Genomic DNA, 19,902 nt, shown 5'->3' with positions numbered 1-19,902 from the left:
GACTGTGCGTATCATCGGATTGTCGTCTTGGGGAAGCCTCGGCAACATCGTGGACAAACCGGTAGCAGAAGTGCCGGAGAGCAAGTCATTTTACCTCGTGGTGGCTAGATGACATGCGTGACGAGCAAAGAAGGCTTCTGCTGAGATTTGCAGATCCCAAATCGGCCCCAATGTGGGGTAGCCTCTTGAATCGGTACCTGGAGGAAAGACCGTCCTAGATACATGATGCTGGCATCAGGGGGCAATACTCGTTGGACCCGCTGGAAGTGGATAGTCATATCATTGATGATACCAATGACCCAAGATCCAGGGCATATACTTTCATGGCGGTGGCCAATGTGCAATCTTTCCCCTGATCCCGCTCGACATGGGAATCATAAGGACATACGCAGCCTAAACGAAGGGATTGTTTCAATGGCTGCCATGCGGTGTCTATCACGCAGGGTCTTCTCGTCTTATCCTCTACCAGAGGCAGCCGCGTTGTTGCAATCCTCCACGACCTGTTTCGGCCTCGTTTCATGTCTTGTTTCCTACAGGCCAGGTTTGGGGGCGCGAAGAATGAATCTGTGTCGATCTGGGGCGAGCACGCGACACCGCCTATATAGCGTGAGTTGATCAGATTCGGTGCAGTCGAGTCGATTCCCAACCTCGGATACTTGGGCCGGTTGCGTGGAATTTACAGGCAATGGGTGCGACCTTTGAGCGGTTCATGCAATCCCTAGGGGTAGCTGAGACATGATACGAGGAGAGGCCACAGGGGGGTGGTGGACCGAGTGACTACCTAGATCTGCATTTCTCTGGACCATCGAGGTTAATATTGACCTTCCAGCGAGGGTTAGTGTTGGTGGTGATGTTGGTGGTGGTGTCGGTGGTGGTGTCGGTGGTGTTTGGCTCGAGATGGCGACGGTCGCACACGGCTGCACAGGGGTTCCAGGGTTTGGCAGAGGTTGGACCCTGCAAAGGAGTGGCAGGCACTGGCAGCGAGCTAATGAAGCTACTGTAGGTCATGGCTTAAAACTTCGTAGCGAACTTCGGAGAATTCTCTCTGTGCGGCACAAGCTGAAGCTGAAGCTGGTGGCGAATCAGATGGCGGGTCAGATCGAGTCAGATAGGTGAATGGGGTGGCCGGGATGGAGGAGCCGAAGAATCTGGTTTACGAAGATCGAAGATTGCCTAAGGCCTAAGTATGGCCTAAGTATGGCCTATTGCCTGTAGGCTGCAGGCTGCAGGCTACAGCCGAAGTTTCTGCGCCGGCTTCTTTTTCCGTTTCCAACCGCCCGCCTTGGTATTCTTTGGGCGTGGTACCTTTTGGATGGATGGTTGCATGGATACATGATTGGCCACCGCTCTACCACCTCTACCACCTCTACCACCTCTATCACCTCGAATGGGCCCCTCCCCCCTCATGGTTCCACGATGCCCACAGCTGAGGGATGCGCACGCAGCAGGTGGCAGATCCTGCTAAAAGAACAGACAAACACAAGCAGCTAGAACCCTTTGTTGTTATCGAAAAGCGCTGCCGTCTTTCAGCCGAACATGGGTTTAACTTCCTCTAGAGGCTTAAAACGAGTCAAGAGTAGTAGCAGGAGACTGCCAACCAGACCCAGCCAGCCTCCTTCCAGACCTCAACTCGAGGACCAAGACACACTAACATCCCATGGATGCAACCACCACCATACGCACCATACGCAGCATACACACCATACACACCATACACACCCTACGCACCCCTACGCACCCTATCGCACCATCCATCCGTCGTCAGGCACCACAAGACACAACAAGGTAGGCACCGTCCGCGCTTGCTTCCACAGTCTACCGAGTCCCGGTCGATCCCTTCAGCTTCGTCGCCTTGTCAGGCCACATATCCTGTCGCGCTTTCTTCAGGCTTTTCACGAGGCATCACTTGCCCGAATCTCCCATGGCCTACCTTCCATTGGAAATGTGCTAGAGCTACAGCGATCACGAGCGAGGGTCAGTATCCCTCAGCAACTCCGAATGCCCCCGCTATCTTCCCTGTTTGTGTATACTTTACACTTCAATAGCGGACCTTTAGTCATTTCTACGGCCGGAGGAGGCTTGTCCCACCAGACATCTATCCGGACTTTTCTGCCCTGCTATTTGTCTGTTGTGCGTACGTTGGTGTTATGGGTCGTCGAAGCCACCTGCAGATCACTGTTCGCTTGCCTGGGGGCTAGGGAGGCCCCGCACCTCGCCAATCAGACATATACATTGTGACACCTCCTCATGTCTTCAATCGAGCCCACCGATTTCGATCCCTATTGTTCCCTACCTCGCGTCCCCCTCTTCCCCCTCCCCAAACAGACCAATCTATATATCTTCTGGTTGATCCCTCGTGAAATTCAATGTTGGCTACCCATGGAGTCCGAAGGCAGCGAGGGAAGCACTAAAATCAATCCTGTTATATCCAAGCAGCAGCGAGTTCGCGATAACCAACGACGGAGCCGTGCTCGACGTCGGGAATATATCGCAGAGCTCGAGCACCAGTTGCAACAATGCCGCAACACCTGTCGTGAAGCCGATCTTCAACGGACAGCTTTCAGTGAAGTTCAAGCCGAAAATGCTCGTTTGCGACATCTTTTGAAGAATGCCGGCATCAATCCAGATCTGCTGGAAACTACTCTGGGAGACTCGACGCTTCACCGTCCCGGCGGCCTCACGGCAGCCGCTTTTCGAGAATTGAGACCCAAATTATCCATCCCCGAGGCCGTCAACCCTTCGGCCACAGGAATGCAGAACCCTATCGGTGCTGCATCTTGTTTGACACCGTCGCCTTCGCCCTACTGCACAACACCACCGCTCGTGTCCTCTGGCAACTTCCCATTCTACGACACTCAGTATTGTTACGAGCTTATGGGCTCTTCGACGGCTCCTGTAACCACAATGTCGGCAGCAACAGCGGCGGCAAACCCCCTCGCAAGCACGTCTTGCGAGTGGTATTTCCCGCCGCAGGGCGAAAAAGCACACGTACCCAACGACAATACGTTTGTGCGCCAGGCGTTTCTTGTACCGTCGAGCGGGCCTCTCTGTGCCGACGACGGCAACAGCATTTCTTGCTCGGTGGCCAAAGACATGATCGCACAGTACAATCCAACGCCAGAAGAGATGGACAACATCGTTGCCCGGCTTTCTACGGGGTTCACCCCACCCTTGTATCCAGGTGAGAGCTGTCGGGTCAACAGACAAGTTTTATTTCAGATACTCTACGAGTTGAACTCGAACCAAGTCCCGTCATTTGCCACTGGACACATCATTGGCTCGGCGCAGAGCAAGTTGTGACGACTTCAGGTCGCAGTGGATTTGTTCTCGAAGTGAAGGAGCCAACTGTCGGAGCCAATGTCGGAGCCGAAAAGTGAGAGTCTTTCCTTTGTCTGTCATTTGAAGGCAGACCTGTCGCGTGCACGGTCACAGTCCGAGTAGCAGCAGAGGCGACAGGGCAAGAGGACATGGACCGAAAAAGTGATATATTGGAGCTTTGGCAATTGTGGGGGGGGGGAATCATGCATGAGACCACGGTCCTACGGGGGCAAAACTATTCAGTAGGAAACAGAATACTGAGTCCAATGACTACTTAGGTAGCACTATGTAATATACGGGTGGTTTGATGAGCGATGCAATATGAAGAGTATGAATTGATCAGGGTCTTTTTTCCCGCTTCACCAACGACCGTCTGGGGAGTCCAGCAAGTGGCATCGTAGGATGGTACGGAGGCTTACGAGGTACATGGAGGTGTAACAAGTAGGTGGACGGCCGATGCCGCGATTAGCTTTCGCCGGTGGCTGCACGGTTCTTCTAGAGTTTGGTCACGAGGGCCAGCCAGAGGACAAGATGACAGACGAAAGTAGAAGAAGGGAGGAGGAAGAGGTGACAGGAAACGGAAATGGGCTGGTGAATGAGCGGTTGGCAAGTCGCGCGAGTTACATCCCCAGCGTCCTGTGGGATGTTCCTGCTGTGTGATTGTACCAACCTTATTCTCGAGCTTGTCTTGTTGGAGCAGGTGGGACCATGGCGTGATCCACTCCTCGGTCGTGATCGGCGGGGCGCGCAAGGGTGGGTCTTCCGGCCGCCAACTTCCAGCTCCCAAGCTCCCGAATGAAACTCTATTTACCAAAGTTTTCCTCTCTGCGTCTGCCCTCTGCCTCTCTCCGTCCCTCGAGCAAAGCGGATAGGGATACGGATTGGGAATTTCAAGACGTGAGCCTCGTCTGTTCTTTCCTCTTTTCCGTTTTTTCCCCCCGTCTCTTTTTTCTCTTCTTCTCTCCCTTCCTCTCCCTGTGTCGCCACAGACTGGATGACACAACCCACAACCTCCCTCGTCGAGCTTCAACCACCTCCCCCCCCCCCCCCCCCCCGGCCCGTGTGTTCTCTCCCCGTATACCTGGACCATCGTCGACAAGGCCGAGCTGATCAGCTTCATGAGCTTTTCCTTTCTCCAAATTCACACAAAGCAGCTCCCGGAAAGAAATAGAGCGCGGTCGCTTGGTCCTCTGGTTGACCTCGACCCACTGGCTGATGTTGTTTCCCCAGATGGCCGGCCCCCTGGACCGCAGCCACAAAGCGTTTCTTCCCAAAGCAAGCTCCGTCAGGTCGCCAAGTGTTTGCGTCGACTTGGCCATTCGTCGACCGCACCTGCCACTGGCGGGCAACCATCATTCGCCGTATCCAGGGCTGCAAAAACTCTTCAAGCCGGAACTCCGGGTGCCCACAGCTCTGCTTGGGGAAAGAGACGTCGTCTGCACCCTTGTCTGGCTGACCGTACTGTACGCCCAGTACCAGACGATTGCGTGCACACCCCAGTCTTTTTCTCGTTCCTCTTTCATGATTCGTGGCAGCTGATCGCAGCACAATGCACACCGTCTCTACCCTCACAAAGACAGAGCTTCCATGACGCGATCTGGAGGCCGATCAGCGTCCAAATCGATCATACGACTATGATCAGATGTCTGACGGTGGTAATTTTTAATTTTTAATTTTTAAATTTTTTTGGATCAATCCATTGGGCGGGAGATCTTGTGGATTGCTAGGCCCTCCCTTAAACTCTTCGCTGATGAGTCGGCAGGGAGACAGATGATGTTCGCAGAGTTGGAACCCAGCAGCCAGTCCCTACCCCTGCCCTGCCCCTGCCCCTTTCGCCAATCTCTCCACAAAGATAACCTTCCTCGACGCAGTGTCGTAAGCCTTACAACATGCCTTCGCTGCAAAGACATGACCCCTCTCACCCAGTGCCGGACAGCACACCGGGGTTGATTCGACATGGGATATTGTGACGGCTTGGCAAAACCGAGCAGCGTTGCGAAAGTTGATCGACCAGGGAGTCGTCGGACTCTGCGCTTATCTAGGGAACCTAACAACTGATGTCCGGGAAACCTCGAAAACGGAACCGCGGCAGTCACAGCACGGAGACCACTTTCGTTATGTGTTCAAGCCCAGTTCAAAGATTGCAGCGCCACCGGCCACTCAACAGTCTCCTACCGGAGGAGTTCAGAGCGAGAGTCTGTGGCTTTTGCTCACGGCCTCGACTACAGAGCATGTGGAGCACGTTCACTAACATGCAATACAAGTTACAGCCCAACTGTCGCAGGACCCCACCTGCTCTTCAACAGGGGCATGCCGAAGTACCCGAGCGTCGCACAAGCAACGGCCCCCGCAGCCTTGTGCGACATGACACGACGACACTCCTTACCTTATCCTCGCAGGTGGTTTAAGAATGGCTCTAATGTTTCAACGGGAAAAGGGACTTGTGTCTCCAAGATCAAGGATGAGCCGACGTCCTCGGCGTTCGTTCTCAGACGTTGGTGAGCGTTCATACGCCCTGTCTCTTTTCTGTGGGGTTCCCCCCCCCTCCCCCCCCCAACCATCCCTCCTCCTCCCCTTGTAATCCATGCGCGCCTTGTGCAGGAAGCTTTTTCGACATTCCAGCCGCGGCTGAGAAAGCCAAAACCGTAAATAATAGACGATAGACCGATTACATCGCCTCTGTTAACCTGGCTTAATGCTTGCCAGCAAAAGGCAAGAGGCAAAAGGGAAGAGGCGAGAGGCAAGAGGCAAGAGGCAAGAGGCAAGAGCCATGAGGCAAAGAGAACAACGGACGGCCCAGACTTTAGGGGCCGGGCCAATCCTCAAATGGGTTCCCCGCTCCTTTTCACAGCTAGCCTCGTATTCGTGTTTTGCCAAGTATGAGGCGAGTTGCGCGACAGGGACAGACCTACCTAGCTCGCTAGGTACCCATGGTGAGTGAGGCTAGTGGGTTTCGTTGCAGGTTTGCCCTTTGTTTGATAGGCTCGATAATAATGCCCCTACCTATGTACCTCGTACATACCTAGCAATATGTATGTACTCGGTCCCGGGTATTTAGCTGGAGGTCTCGCTAGCTAATGGCTGCCTCGCTTGGTCGCTGCAAAGCAGCAGATGTTGTTGGGGGGCGGGCCCCATTCATACATACAAGTACACTCCCTCCTCGACTGCAGCACCCACAAAGCCTCACTAGCCTGACTTGTCGCTTGAGTCGGCACACCCTGTCCGCTGGCGCACCATCAAGTTGAGCATCAGGGGATGGGTGCCGCTGTTCATCGCCGATGCAGGAACCCCCCACAGTCCAATTAGTTCGCACCAGCAGCACCGGCAGCATGCTTGGGTTGTTGTTCGTTCTTGAACGCACGTGTCAAAGTCGTGACGTTGACGTTGACAGCTGCCAAATGACCAACGACCAACCCATCGCCCATCCACGCCGCCGTGTCCAAAAATGCATCGCCACTCAGAAGCACGACGACTTCCCGAGTTAGGAAAACACAAGACTCGATGTGATATAATATCCAGGGCGGGCACAGAGCGACATGTAGCTGACGTAGCATCAAGTTTGGGGCTTTTTCCAACAAGAACAAAGCTTCTTTTGCGCCATCGCCACGAGATGCAGCTGACATAAGTAGCTTATGTACTTAGAATATGTCAATGGACTGCCTCTTTTCATCGTCTTCACACCCGTCGCGCATCGATTGTCCGCTGGCCTCCAACAAATCATGGCTCTTCGAGTCTCCCGTCGTCATCGGCTCCGTGGCTTTATTGGCTGAGGGGACGGGTTTACGTGCAATGTGACGAGCTATTTAGAGGTCGAGTATTGAGATGATTTGACTGATTCATCACCCCCTGCCAGGACATACATTGCGGCCTGGGGAAGGGCATGGTATATATATCAAAGTCTTGCGCCCCCAGCTGAAGTTGGTTTTTTTGGGTTGCGACTTCCGTCTGGAGCAGCCAACATCTTTTTTTTGGGGGGGGGGGGGGGGACAAGCCCTTCTGCGATCAAGCCTTACAAAGCGTGTCATCTTTCAGGCCATACCTTCCTGGTAGAATCAAGATGCCTCGAGTTTTGGTCTTTGGCGCAACAGGATATCTCGGCCAAGCGGTCACTCAAGCGCTCGTGCGGAGCGGCCTGCACACGGTATATGGCCTTTGCAGGTCTGCCTCCAGAGCTCAATCTCTGGCGACGTCTGAAATCATCCCTGTCATGTGCGAGGACCCGGTGAATGCACCCGACCCTTACCTGCGCGCAGTTCGGAGTTTCAGGATTGACGCCGTGGTGGATTGCACTGCCGCGTACGGCGACAGCGCCAAATTCCTCGCCGATGTCAAAACTGTCGGGCAGGAGCGCCTGGAGACCTTCAGGGCCGAAGGAGTCGCTGTACCTCCAAAGATCAGCTACATATACATTTCCGGCGCATGGGTCCATGGGCATTCAGACGTCCCTGTCACCGACTTGGATCCCGTCGGGGCCAAATCAGCCCCGACGCAGCCGCTGCCTCTTGTGGCGTGGCGACCCGAGCTGGAGCGAAAGGTCTTGGCTGCCCGAGACGTGCTCGACGTGTTGATCTTCCGGCCTGCGCAGATGCATGGTCGCAGCAGCTCTGGCTGGACTGCCTTGTGGGGTCCGATTGCTCAGGCGGTCGCAGATGGCAAGAGCCACCTCCAAGTCCCCGTTGCGCCAACGTCACAATCGCCAGTCATTCATGTCGACGACGTGGCGTCGGCCGTGTGCCGTGGCGTGGGCAAGGTCTCCCTGCTAGGAGGTACGTCGGTGTATCCTGTCTTCGACCTGGTCTCCACAACCGAGAACATCCGCGACATCCTCTCGGCGTTCGCGCGGGCTTTGAGCTCGACCAAGGGGCAGAGCGGTAAACTGGAACTGGAACTTGTTGGACCTGGGGATCACCCTGTTCTCCAAGCACCGGGTGCAACTGTTCAATATGACAGTGCCAGAGCACGAGAATTGCTTGGTTGGGAACCAAACAGGAACGGCCTCGTCAAGGAAATGGGCATTTTTGCAAAGGCATGGGAAGCGAATCAGTGAAAGGCGTGCGAGAACTATGGTGCCTTGTGGGCCGGACGAGTGGAGAGTAGCTGGGATGATATTGCGGCCTCTGCAAAGCGATGGAGCGGCAAACCCACCATGGTTAATATTTAGGGAAACAAATTTGACAACGACCTCTCAGACATCTTGTTTGTGTTTCGGTGTCGGTGCTGTACAATGCGAAAGTTGAGCTCGCGATTTCCCTCGATCCGTCGTCGTTGCGGCGTCTTCAAAGCCGGTCGACTGTCGGCTGATGCAGAGTTACGCCAACGCTAGGACACATCTTAAGATTACATTTTTGCGACAAGATTTCTCTCCATTTTTAGTCCCACTGGTTGGCTGACGGCGTGACTCTGTGGGGTGACTAGACGCTTTGCGTGCAAGTCCCTCGTGCTTTCACTGACAATCCATTGCCTGACACATTCGACAAATCGGTCGATCTGCTCTACGGTATTCCCCGCATGTAGGCACACCCTCACACGCTCTGTACCCTTGGGAACCGTAGGTGCCACGACCGGACGCACGATAAACCCCGCCGATTGACAGTACGCGGCCAATGACCGAGGATACGGGCTGAGGATGGCGAAAATGGGCGACTCTGGGCATGTTGTTGGAAGCGTGACAAGAGGCTTAGAAACTCGCCCGCTCTCTGCGGCGACGCCTGCCAAGGTCTGCAATCTTGTGTAGAGATGATCGATCAGATGGTAGAGGTTTGCAGCAAGCTACAAAACGGAATGTTAATCGAGACGGAGAAAACAGAGGCGGAACCCCCTTACCAGATTCACTTTTCCCATTTTGAGCCATTCATATGCCGTCTGTATTGCAAGAAGCGAAGGGTAGGACATGAATGTTGTGTAGATTAGTGGTCGGGCGTAGTTGATAAGGAAAAGTCGAATCATGGGAGAACACAAAATGATTGCTTTGATCGCGTCAGCCCAACGGTGTGCATTGACATTGCATGCCGGGCCACTCACCGCCGTTGCAAGCAAGAGCTTTGCCGAACGTATGAAGGCGGATTGAAACGCGCTTTTCAAGTCCAAGTTCACAGACTCTCCCAGAGCCATTTGGCCCATAAACTCCTGTAGCGTGGGCCTCATCAACCACCAGGTGGGCGTTGTTGTGAGGTAATGTGGCTTCCATCAAGTCGACAATCTCTGTCAGAGGGGCAAGGTCCCCTTCCATGCTGTAGACTGTCTCCACGGCGACAAAAATGGTCTGACTCGGACCTGAGGAAGAAAATTGCTGCAATATTCGATTCAGGTCTTCAACATCATTGTGTTTAAAGGATATCTGTTGTTTCGCCCTGCATTGCCTCATCCCATCGTGGACGCTGGCATGGATGAGTTCGTCGTAGATGATGACATCCCCCGGTTGAGGAAGAAATGTAAAGATGCTGACGTTGGCGTCAAAGCCCGAGTTCGTCAGAAGACCAGCCTCGGCGCCATGGAATGCAGCAATGTCACGCTCGAGGCTTTCGGCAATTTCAGAGTTGCCATCCAAAAGCCTTGATCCTGTTGACCCAATGGGCGTGCGGCTGCGATTTAGAACCGCCAGATAATCATCCTGAAATCCCTTGTTGGTCGACAGGGACAAGAAGTCGTTGGAGGAGAAGTCTACCGAGCCAGGCAGACTCGATTTCAGGTGCCGCAGCTTTGACTGCGATCGACGTTTTTCCAGGAGAGCGGAAAGGCGCTCTTCCAATGGGGATGGTGGCATGGCTGACGCGTCTGACGCTTTCAAGTCGGATCACAGAGTGTTGCTGGGGCGAAAATCACAGAAAAGGATCTCGTCGCGTCCCTGTTTTGCAGTCGGAGCCAAAGCAACTGGATGGATTGGCCGAGGATGGAGAAATGTTGGGCTGGTTGGGTCAACAACTGGGAGCTGATGGTCCCAGCGTTCGATGCGACGGCGATCCAAAAAAGCAGTTGACGCGGGAAACAAGCGTTTCAGTGTCCAATCGGAGAGTCGGAAATTCCCGGAGGATGGAAAAGCGGGTCTTGTCTTGGCAGGAACAAATCTGCCTCGCTTGCCTCGCTTGCCTCGGTCAGCGACTCACCAATTCTGCCCCGAACGTCGGCCACGCCTCTTCCTCCCTCTTCCTCCCTCTTCCTCCCTCCTGTCGGTGTGGGCGTGATGCTGTGGCGCGACCTGAAGGCATGGCAGGTCTTCGGAGCCAATACCAATGTTGGCAAGACCATTGTCTCGACGCTGCTGTGTCGAGCTCTACAGAACCCTGAACGCCGTGTGCTGTATTTGAAGCCTGTTTCTACTGGTCCCAGGGGCGAGGCAGATGTAGGGTGAGCTTCATTCAACATCCGCTGTCCTGGCTGCCCCTGACGTATCTCCAAAGACATGTCGACGCCTTTGTACCCGGAATTGTTTCAAAGTACATCTCGCAATTCTCGCGCCCATTGAGCCCTCATCTGGCGGCTCAATTGGACGAAGATGGAACGGTGCGAGACCTTGGCCACCTGAACGCCTGGCCGCACGACGACTGACAGGCTCCAGATACCCAGATCAGACGCCTCAATATTGGCCAGAGTCAAAGCTATTCTGACGGAGCACGTAGAGACAGGAGGCAGGTATGCTTTCGTCGAGACGGCTGGTGGCGTCCTCTCACCTGGTCCTTCTGGCACCGCCCAAGCCGACCTATACAGACCACTGAGACTACCAACGATTCTTGTGGGAGACAGCCAGCTCGGCGGGATCGCGACCACCATATCAGCCTTCGAATCTTTGCATGTCCGGGGCTACAACGTTGACTCGGTCGCCCTATTTGACGACCCGGAGTGGGGAAACTTCGACTATCTCAACACGTATTTCCGGAACCATGGCATCTCGACATTTGCCCTGCCCAAACCACCTGGGAAGCATCAAGACGCCGAACAGGACAAGCGAGCACTTCTGGCCTACTATGGTGGATGGTCGAAATCGGGCGTCGCCGGAAACCTGCTCGACCTACTCAACCAAAAGCACTTCGCACGCATCTCCAAGCTGACATCGATGCCTTCCCAGGCGGAAGCAGTGATATGGCATCCGTTCCGTCAGCATGGAATTCCCCACAACATCATCGCAATTGACTCGGCGTACAAAGACCATTTTCAAACCTATAACCAAGAGGCCGACCCAGCGCTGACGGAACGCCAGACCACTTCGACTTCTGGACTTACTCCACTGGCAGCACAGCCGACTCCGCGGTCCCTCCTTACACCCCACTTCGATGCATCTGCGTCATGGTGGACGCAGGGCCTCGGCCACGGCAATCCAAATGTTGCGTTGACAGCGGCCCACGCAGCCGGTCGCTACGGACACGTCATGTTCGCGCATGCCGTCCACGAACCCGCCCTCGATATATCCTACAACCTCCTGTCGACCCTGCAGAACCCACGCCTGAGCCGAGTCTTCTTCACTGACAACGGCAGCACAGGCATGGAGGTCGCCGTGAAAATGGCGTTGCGGGCCTCCAGCCAGCGATACGGGTGGAGCAAGGATGATGGCAACGGCAAGAATCCCGTTGCGATCTTGGGCTTGAAAGGGAGTTACCACGGTGACACCATCGGCGTGATGAACTGCTCTGAGCCCAGTGTATTCAACGAGAAGGTGGACTGGCATCAGCCTTGGGGCCATTGGTTTGATCCGCCCTCTGTCCTCATGCGGAATGGCGTTTGGGAACTCACGATGCCGGATGAGATGCACGCCGCGACCAGGACGCAAGAGTTTGACTCCCTAAACTCCATCTTCGACTTTGATGCTCGGACACCCGACGCAAAGCGGTACGAATCCCACATCACCACGACTCTTGAACGTCTCGTTCGCGATCAAGGGAGGCGTTTCGGCGCCCTCATACTCGAACCTATCATCATGGGCGCAGGAGGCATGATCTTCGTTGACCCGCTCTTCCAAAGAACTCTCATCAAAACAGTCAGAGCCAGCCCTCACCTGATCGCCGGCGGCGACCCAACAAAGCAGTCCTCCGAAAACGGTGCGGAAGAACAAGATCACGGTGGAATGAACAACTGGTCCGGCCTCCCCGTCATCGCCGACGAGGTCTTCACAGGCCTCTATCGCCTCGGCCGCGCCAGTTCGTCGTCTTTCCTTTCTTGTCCATCCGACTTCAACCCTTCAGCAACATTGCCATCATCATCATCAACCGGTGAGACCTCCCAGCAACCAGCCCTGCCCCCCTCCCTCGCACCCGACATATCGGTGCACGCCAAGCTCTTGACCGCAGGACTCCTTCCCCTCGCCCTCACCACGGCGAGCGAATCGATCTTCAAGACGTTCCTCTCAGACTCCAAGACTGACGCCCTCCTGCACGGCCATTCTTACACGGCCCATCCGATCGGGTGCATGGTCGCCAACAAGGCGTTGGACGAGTATCGACGGATGGATATGGACCGGACCGGAGGCTGGAGAGGGTTCAAGCGAGCCTGGTCGGGTGAAAAGATTTCGTCGCCTCCGTCCTCGTCGTCGTCCTCGCCATCCATGCCCGCCGACCGCCAGAATCAGAAACAGGCGAATCCACAGATCTATTCCTTCTTTCCCCCCTCCCTCCTCCAAGAGCTATCCCACCATCCCCGGCTCGCCGGGTGTTTCGCGCTGGGCACAATCCTCGTCCTCAAACTCGCCGAGCCTCAAGGTTCAGCGGGAGGCTACACTTCGACAGCCTCTGCGGAGCTGCAATCGCGGCTTTTGACGCTGCTTGACGAGGACGGCTGTGGGATCCATTCACGTGTCTTGGGCGATGTGATCTACTTCATGACGAGTTTGACCACGACGGCGGAGCAAGTTGAACGGTTGGGAAGGACGCTGCTGAGGGCTTTGGATATGGAGCCCTGAGCAATGTTCCAGGTCAAGCCCCTAATGTGCATTCTCTCGATGTAATCGCACAAGAGACGGTCCGGGAGCGCCCGGTACTGAAATTACGGTCACAGTATAGCGAGAAGCAATATATCATGGGGTATTAATATTGTGGCTCTTGCAATCAATCGTGCTGCGCTCAAACAATACACAGTACTGAAAGACCCTCTCCTCCAAAAGGTAGGCGCACAACAGTAATCTCCAGGTGAAAATATAAATACAAAAGGGACACGAGCCCCCAGTCGACCACAACCATCTTATCCACAGCTACCAAATACGCTCATACACGGTTTGAAAAGAGCTCCATAGACGGCACGGCCATTTTGGAGTCACAATCTCATAGACTCAAATCTCGGCTCACTGTTTCATGATGCTTCCGGGTGTCTCACTCAACAATCTTCCTGGCCTGCCCATCTGACGTGCTTGGCTTCCTCATCCGCTCTCTCTTTGCCCTTTGCTAGCCGCCTATCGCTTTTAGCCTCGGCCGACATTTCTTTGTCACAGTCCCAGATGAAGCCGTTCTCCGCAACAAATCTTCTGCGCACTTGATGGCGACGAGGTGCATAGATGCTATGCAGTGCGGCAAGCCCATTTCCGTAGAAAATCCAGACAGAAAGTCCACCATTCTCGGATGAGACCGCAATGTCATCAACAACTTGACCGGTAACACGAGCGATGACAGAGCCAGCAACTTGCAGTGGCTCGTTAACATAGTTGTTGTCGCTTTCTGGGGTTTGTTGGACTGCTGAGTCACTGGGCGCACCGCTTTCGTCACGATTCATCAGTGAGTCCATGATCAAATCACTTTGCCCAAGCACTCCAGAATTCTCGTCCCAGACGTCGATCGGACTTCGCTGGTCTTGAAGTTGCCCGAAAACGTCAGAAGGAATACTGTAGAGCACAACTTGATCATCATCGTAGGCAACGACGAGTCTCAAACCCCATCCAAGGGCTTTGCCAACAGCATAGCGACGTGGAGTAGGCTTTTGATGGCCCTGCCCAGGAGGAGGAATGAACACTATCTTTGAAACAAGGTTCGTTGGACCTCCCAGCGACGCGTCGCTACCCAAGCACAGCGATCCAAGCCCCGGATTGATGAAAATGAGATGAATCCCATCACTCACTGGGATCGCATGGAAGTGATCACATTCAATAGTCCGCAGCACCCCTTGTACTTGATCTGGTCTTGGGGGACTGGCTGAACTGGACGATTCCCCTGAATCCCCTGCGGGCGTAGGGAATGGTAAGTTGCCAAAGAAGAGTCTTGTCAAGCTTTGTCGTCGGCCAAAGGCTGCTGGAGTAGGCCAGTATTTCCACTTGGCTGGCGTACTGTCGCTCCTTACCAGCTGAGCAACAGCTGGTCCGGCGGCACTTGATATCAGTCTGAGCTTCCTCCCCGAGTCCACTCCACGCCGTCGAGGCAAAAAGTAGAGATAGTCACTCGGCGCAGCGAGTGGGAGCCAACGGTTGAAACGAACTCCAGCAAGAACATTGACCCAGTGAAGTTCCAGCCCCATTCGACATCCAAACGCAACAGAGTTGCCACTTGGGCAAATCGCTACGCTCCTTGGCTGATCATCCACGCTTCCGAGATCGGTGAATACCGCGGTCGCCCTGGTCTCAATTGAGATCCCTAGGCGATTTACAATCTCCTTCGGGCTCTCCGAGCTAGGCATATGCTCATCCCACACGGATGGAGGAGTCAATAGAGCAGTGGGCGGAGATGTGTAATTCTCCGGCGTCGTTGGCGCTAGATCCGAATCAGACGCATCGCTAGCATGCGTTTCTTGCGAACTGATGGGTAGATTGACACTAGCGAGCCTGGAAGGTTCGCAGTCGACGGAATTGTGGATGTACGTTTGCATTCGCAAACTCACCGTGTCGCCGGAACTGTTGCGATACCTTGTTTGGATGTGCCTGCCATTTAAGTCCCACAGCATGCCAACACGACCTGCTAGAAGAGCGGCAACCGACCACCGCCCCGAACTAGTATCCATGCTGACCTTCAAGACATCAATCCCGGTGGCCAGCCTGACCACTGGGGCAAGTGACCGCTCAGAATTAGACAAGCTGTAAACAGATATGTCGCCTCCAGAGACCACGAGGACAAACCTGCCACAGGCCGATACCGTGAACCTGGGCTTTATCGGTAAAGCATGTGAGGCCATGATCTTGCAAAAATCAACTTCCTCAATGATCGAAAGTCTAGACGATGGGAAGGAGTCACCGGATAGAGAAGAGCCTCGCCAATCGGGCGATAGTCGACTTTCCGTAGCCAATCTTTTGGAACACAGCCACTCTTTGTCGATGACATTTTCGGCGTCGGTTTGCATTGGGCCAAGACGAGTGTCCCAACTTCGTCTCTTCGCAACGAAGCACCCCTGCGCTTGTTCAAGATCCATGGCCAACGCAGTCTGACAGCCACTGGCTCTGAGCATGGGTTCCAGGACTTTGCGATCCAAGCTGGCTAAGAACCAAGATTTGCACGTGTGACGAGCTGCCTCAAAGTCAGAGGGCGACAAGTAAGAGAAGACTTCTTTTAGTATTTCTCTCGGAAGACGATACGCCCCGGGAAAGCTGGGTCGAGGCAGAGTTGCATGCCATTGGCGGCAGACTAGTCGCATAGCCTTGTAATCATCAAAAGTCACATGCTTGAGCACATTCTCGACAACTCGTTGAGGATAGAAAATGTCTAAACTTGCTCCGGCATTGCTGGCCCGTCTAGAGATCCCACCCATTGACGGCTGACGTGTAAGAGCCGTCAAAAACGAGTCTGTGTCACAGTCTGAGATATCTTCGTCGTCACCAGAACCAGCAGCGAAATAGGTCAGCCTTGCCAGTGTGTCTCGATGACCAGCAAAAGCGTTGGGGCGGAGGTATTCTGTGGCTTCAGAGGAGGTGGACGTCTTTCTCGATGAGAGCTCTTCAGGAGAAAACGGATTCACAAAAGTAGCACGCTCCCTTTCTCTCCAGTTTAAATGGTCGTCAGACAAGAAGTGCACCACTGACGATCGCATTGGTTGTGTCTTAAGATCGGCAGCACTAGAGGTTCGGCTGATGGTGGCAGAGGTTGGATCATCGGCCCCTTCACATGCACCGTCCATTGTATCCAGCACGCTCGACCGATGTCGTTCAGTTCCGTAACCCTCTGGCTCGTGCATTTCCTGATTTGAAGGTATAGTGCATTGCAGAATCTCAAAGCCTAGAGCGGGAGGAACCGTACGAGAGTCGAGGGCACTGGACTGCTTCGTGTGACCAACACAGCGGCGGGATTCCAAGCCTTGCTGCTGCTCGAGACGGTCTGCAAGTTGTATCAACTTTTGACGTGCTCCTTGTTGCCATCGATTCATTATCTCAGCTCGATGTCTCGTGGAGAAGACTTTGTCACCAGTGTTGCCGCAGGCCGAGGGCCGGTAGAGCATGCTGCTTTCGTGGCCGTGTAGAGGCGTAATGTCCTCGACATACGAGGATACGAGGACCCAGCAGCTAGGATGGCGAATAGCTAAACTGGTTACAAGTAGCGATAATGAGAAGGTGAGAGGAACAAATGAAGGGATTAAGAGTGTCGAGATAGAGATAGGTTTGGAAACAGGAAGTAAATGGACTTTGATATCAAGGCCGGGAGAAACCAGAGTGAGATGCTGACCTGGGCTGCAGTCAACTCGCACCTGCAGGGCAATTGACTGACGTGGCTGAAACGACATGACTGCAGCTGCCTCGACTTGAGCGGTCATGAGAATGACTGATAACCGCGCCTGCATGATATGAAGGAGAAGCAGCAACCCTCCAAGATTGGCATCGTGACGAGAAGAAGCATGTCCGGACCTGCTAAGTCAGCCAATATTTCGCATGATCGCTAATGTTGGCTGAAACATTACATTAGTGCCAGAGGCATGGAAATGGTCTGGTGACAATTGTGTACATGGGTATCTCTGGGAAGGACGATAAAATTCAATACTTCGCTTGCTATGCTCCAATGAATGTCCCAAGACGAATATCCTTTCCCAATCTCAATCATTCTGGCGGCGTCCATGCCCCGGCCTTTTTATCCACAGGGTCTCCAGAGGCTGGACGAGGTTCGGGTTGATATAGCGAAGACCCGTTTCCGGATCTGTATCGACAGCTCGCCCATACTCGGTATCTCTATCCCAAGCAGACTCTGGCGGTGTGGGAAGCTGAGGCATGCCTGGACGATCGATGCTTCGAAGCGCGATAAATCGCATCAGAGGGACATATGTTCGTTGGAAATATACAGTGAACCAAATAGTACCCGCCAATAAAGGGGCCAGGAATAACGAGGCTGTCAGAGCGCCTCGAAGTGCCAGGATACCCGTCATCGCCACTTGAAAGAGGATTAATCCGGTTATAACTCGGTTGCAAATCATTGGCCAAGCTCGACCAGTTGAATGCTGACGGTGCTCCATGGCGTAAAGCAGTTGATATTTGTAGATGAAGCCACCAATAAGGAAATACACCAATCCGAATAAAGTGATCATCCATGAGGCAGGGAGGACACTGTAAACAATACAGATGATGAATATAAGCATGGTTTGCGGCAAATAGAAGCCGTAACTGAAGATTGGGGGCTGAGACAGCTCTGCATAGTCCCGGGGTGTCTTTGCGCTGATGAGGTAGAAGGGGTACAACGCCACGGAACCGAACTCGAGTAGCCTGAAAGGAAGGAGGCCGAGGCCTTGGAGGACAATAAGATTGACGTAGAAAGGTGAGAGTTGTTCGAGAGCTTTGGCTACTGCATAGGCGATTCCTGCAGTGTCTCGAAGGATGTCTCGCAGATCTTGCCAGAAGTCGTAGAACGTGGTGGCAGAACCCCAGATTGTGAAGACGATAAAGAGATTAAAGAAGATGAAGAAGAAGTTTTTGGATATCACCGACATCTCAACATCGCCTTGGGAGGTCATGCCTTGCTGATTGGCGAGCCAATCGTACAAGTAGGGCACTGCCAATGCCAACACCGAGAACAACAAGGTTGGCAGACCCGTCTGGACCAATGAACGGATAATCTCATGGTGCTCGAGGGCTGCCGCAAGGCCAGGAAGGACTTTGTCAATGACCTCAATACTGAGCAGGCCGGCAAGAGGAGCAACAAGGGCAGCCCACAGAATGGTAAGGAAGCCAATGAAGACCATTATGCTCCAAGAGCGTACCATGCGGTGATTCCTGGAAAGATATGTGTTCTTCCAGACGACGTCGGCCGGTGGCGGCGCCAGGCTAGCAAGGAGCTGTCCGGGCTTCGGATCGAGAATTGCTTGTACAGCCATTTGGCATGCAGCAGTCGATTCCATCGTCACAAAAGCCAAAGGTGTCGGTTTGAATACAGTGGCTCTCAGTGCATGTATCCTCTCGTCCATGACGCGCAACTTCTCTTCGTAATAGTTGATTGCGTCAATCTTCTTGCTGTATAGTTTGAGTGGCCCATACCGAAGGCTGACCGTTGGACGTCTTCTGCCCACAGGCGTAACATGAGCTTCTTCCATCTCCGATCTTGAAAGAAGAGCTCCGCTTTCATCCCCATCAAGAAGATCACGTTCCTGGTGGGCTCGACGAGAATGGCGCAGCGAATGGCTATGACCCAGATACGTTGCCCATGATTGTTCGAGTTTGCGCAAGCACGTCATGCGCTTCGACACGAATTCGTCCAAAGTTCGCCAGTCTCGACACAACATGACGCTATCCACTTTCCCAATCTGTAGATCTTCAATGAAATTCTTGATTGCCTCCTCCGATCTCATTTCCTTAGGGATGCCTGACAGGCGCAAGGTTCTGTCCGTAATGGTGGACTGGGTGCCGAGATAAGCTTGCCGGATTCGAATAATAGTCGAGGTCTCAACAATCAAGAGAAATATGGCCACACAGGTGAAAAAGTAGGCGAATACGACGTACATCCACAAGTAGCTGTCATCCTTCTCGATCTTGGGCTTCCTGACTTTCTTCTCGTCGTCCGCAAATAGAAATGCAGGCTGGATAAAGGGCGCCGTGCCATTGATCGGAGGGTAGGGCAGTTCGCCGGTGTACCGGTAATTGACGGGTAGGATGATGGTGAGAGAGAAGAACAAGGTGATTGAGAGGAATTTTATGGCATATCGGAAGAAGGAGAGAAAAGCGTAGGCGTCAAGACCCGCAGAGGCCAGAACCTCTGCGTCCGAAATCCTCAGCAGTACTGGGATCCATCCGAAGAGTGACTTGGGCAGCTCAGGCAAACGCGAGGCTGCGCCCGAGGTTTTCTTGCGCGCATGATAGAGGCTGGTCCACTTGGGGCGGAGGACCTGCAGGTAGTCAGTATCAGGACGAAAGTAGCGTGGAAGTAAACATACGCAGAATGAGAGGAACGCACTCAGCCCGAAGACGACCGAGATGATGACTTGGGTATTGAAGTCGCGCTGGTTCGTGCTCTTGAACTGGTCATTCCAAGATGGATTCTTGTTTCCACGCAGCGACATCACGCGCCGCAGCAGTGAGTGCCGCAGAGGACGGAAGGAATTGTCGGTCTGAGGTTCAAACCAGAGCCGTCTTCACAGCAAGCCCGAAGAAGAGTGACGAACTGTGCGAACTCTATCGCGCTGGCAGATCACGTGTGGCCTTTTTGCGGTTCCTACCGCCACTGCAGCCAGGATTCGTAGATGGCGAGTCAGCCAATCGTAGAGAGCGTAATGAACCCC

General features: G+C 53.9%; 6 protein-coding genes across 6 annotated transcripts; 3 read left to right on the top strand and 3 right to left on the bottom strand.

Annotated features, from left to right (window-relative positions):
- Positions 1-2,379: 2,379 nt before the first annotated feature.
- On the top strand, positions 2,380-3,300 carry A1O5_00508 (uncharacterized protein; the record flags this gene model as incomplete). The annotated part of the gene is made up of 1 exon (XM_007741127.1): positions 2,380-3,300. The coding sequence occupies one exon, from the start codon at positions 2,380-2,382 to the stop codon at positions 3,298-3,300; it is 921 nt and encodes a 306-aa protein (XP_007739317.1).
- A 4,075-nt stretch (positions 3,301-7,375) lies between these two features.
- Positions 7,376-8,365, top strand: A1O5_00507 (uncharacterized protein; the record flags this gene model as incomplete). Its single annotated transcript, XM_007741126.1, has 1 exon — positions 7,376-8,365. The coding sequence occupies one exon, from the start codon at positions 7,376-7,378 to the stop codon at positions 8,363-8,365; it is 990 nt and encodes a 329-aa protein (XP_007739316.1).
- A 290-nt stretch (positions 8,366-8,655) lies between these two features.
- On the bottom strand, positions 8,656-10,081 carry A1O5_00506 (uncharacterized protein; the record flags this gene model as incomplete). Its single annotated transcript, XM_007741125.1, has 3 exons — positions 8,656-9,087; positions 9,142-9,284; positions 9,340-10,081. The coding sequence occupies 3 exons, from the start codon at positions 10,079-10,081 to the stop codon at positions 8,656-8,658; spliced, it is 1,317 nt and encodes a 438-aa protein (XP_007739315.1).
- A 417-nt stretch (positions 10,082-10,498) lies between these two features.
- Positions 10,499-13,204, top strand: A1O5_00505 (uncharacterized protein; the record flags this gene model as incomplete). The annotated part of the gene is made up of 3 exons (XM_007741124.1): positions 10,499-10,662; positions 10,716-10,818; positions 10,874-13,204. The coding sequence occupies 3 exons, from the start codon at positions 10,499-10,501 to the stop codon at positions 13,202-13,204; spliced, it is 2,598 nt and encodes an 865-aa protein (XP_007739314.1).
- A 410-nt stretch (positions 13,205-13,614) lies between these two features.
- Positions 13,615-16,647, bottom strand: A1O5_00504 (uncharacterized protein; the record flags this gene model as incomplete). The annotated part of the gene is made up of 1 exon (XM_007741123.1): positions 13,615-16,647. The coding sequence occupies one exon, from the start codon at positions 16,645-16,647 to the stop codon at positions 13,615-13,617; it is 3,033 nt and encodes a 1,010-aa protein (XP_007739313.1).
- A 588-nt stretch (positions 16,648-17,235) lies between these two features.
- Positions 17,236-19,683, bottom strand: A1O5_00503 (uncharacterized protein; the record flags this gene model as incomplete). The annotated part of the gene is made up of 2 exons (XM_007741122.1): positions 17,236-19,509; positions 19,558-19,683. The coding sequence occupies 2 exons, from the start codon at positions 19,681-19,683 to the stop codon at positions 17,236-17,238; spliced, it is 2,400 nt and encodes a 799-aa protein (XP_007739312.1).
- Between the last annotated feature and the right edge of the window lie 219 nt (positions 19,684-19,902).

Source organism: Cladophialophora psammophila, assembly GCF_000585535.1.
Source record: "Cladophialophora psammophila CBS 110553 chromosome Unknown aczJe-supercont1.1, whole genome shotgun sequence".
NCBI classification, from domain to species: domain Eukaryota; kingdom Fungi; phylum Ascomycota; class Eurotiomycetes; order Chaetothyriales; family Herpotrichiellaceae; genus Cladophialophora; species Cladophialophora psammophila.
This window is presented reverse-complemented; position numbering and strand designations above follow the sequence as displayed.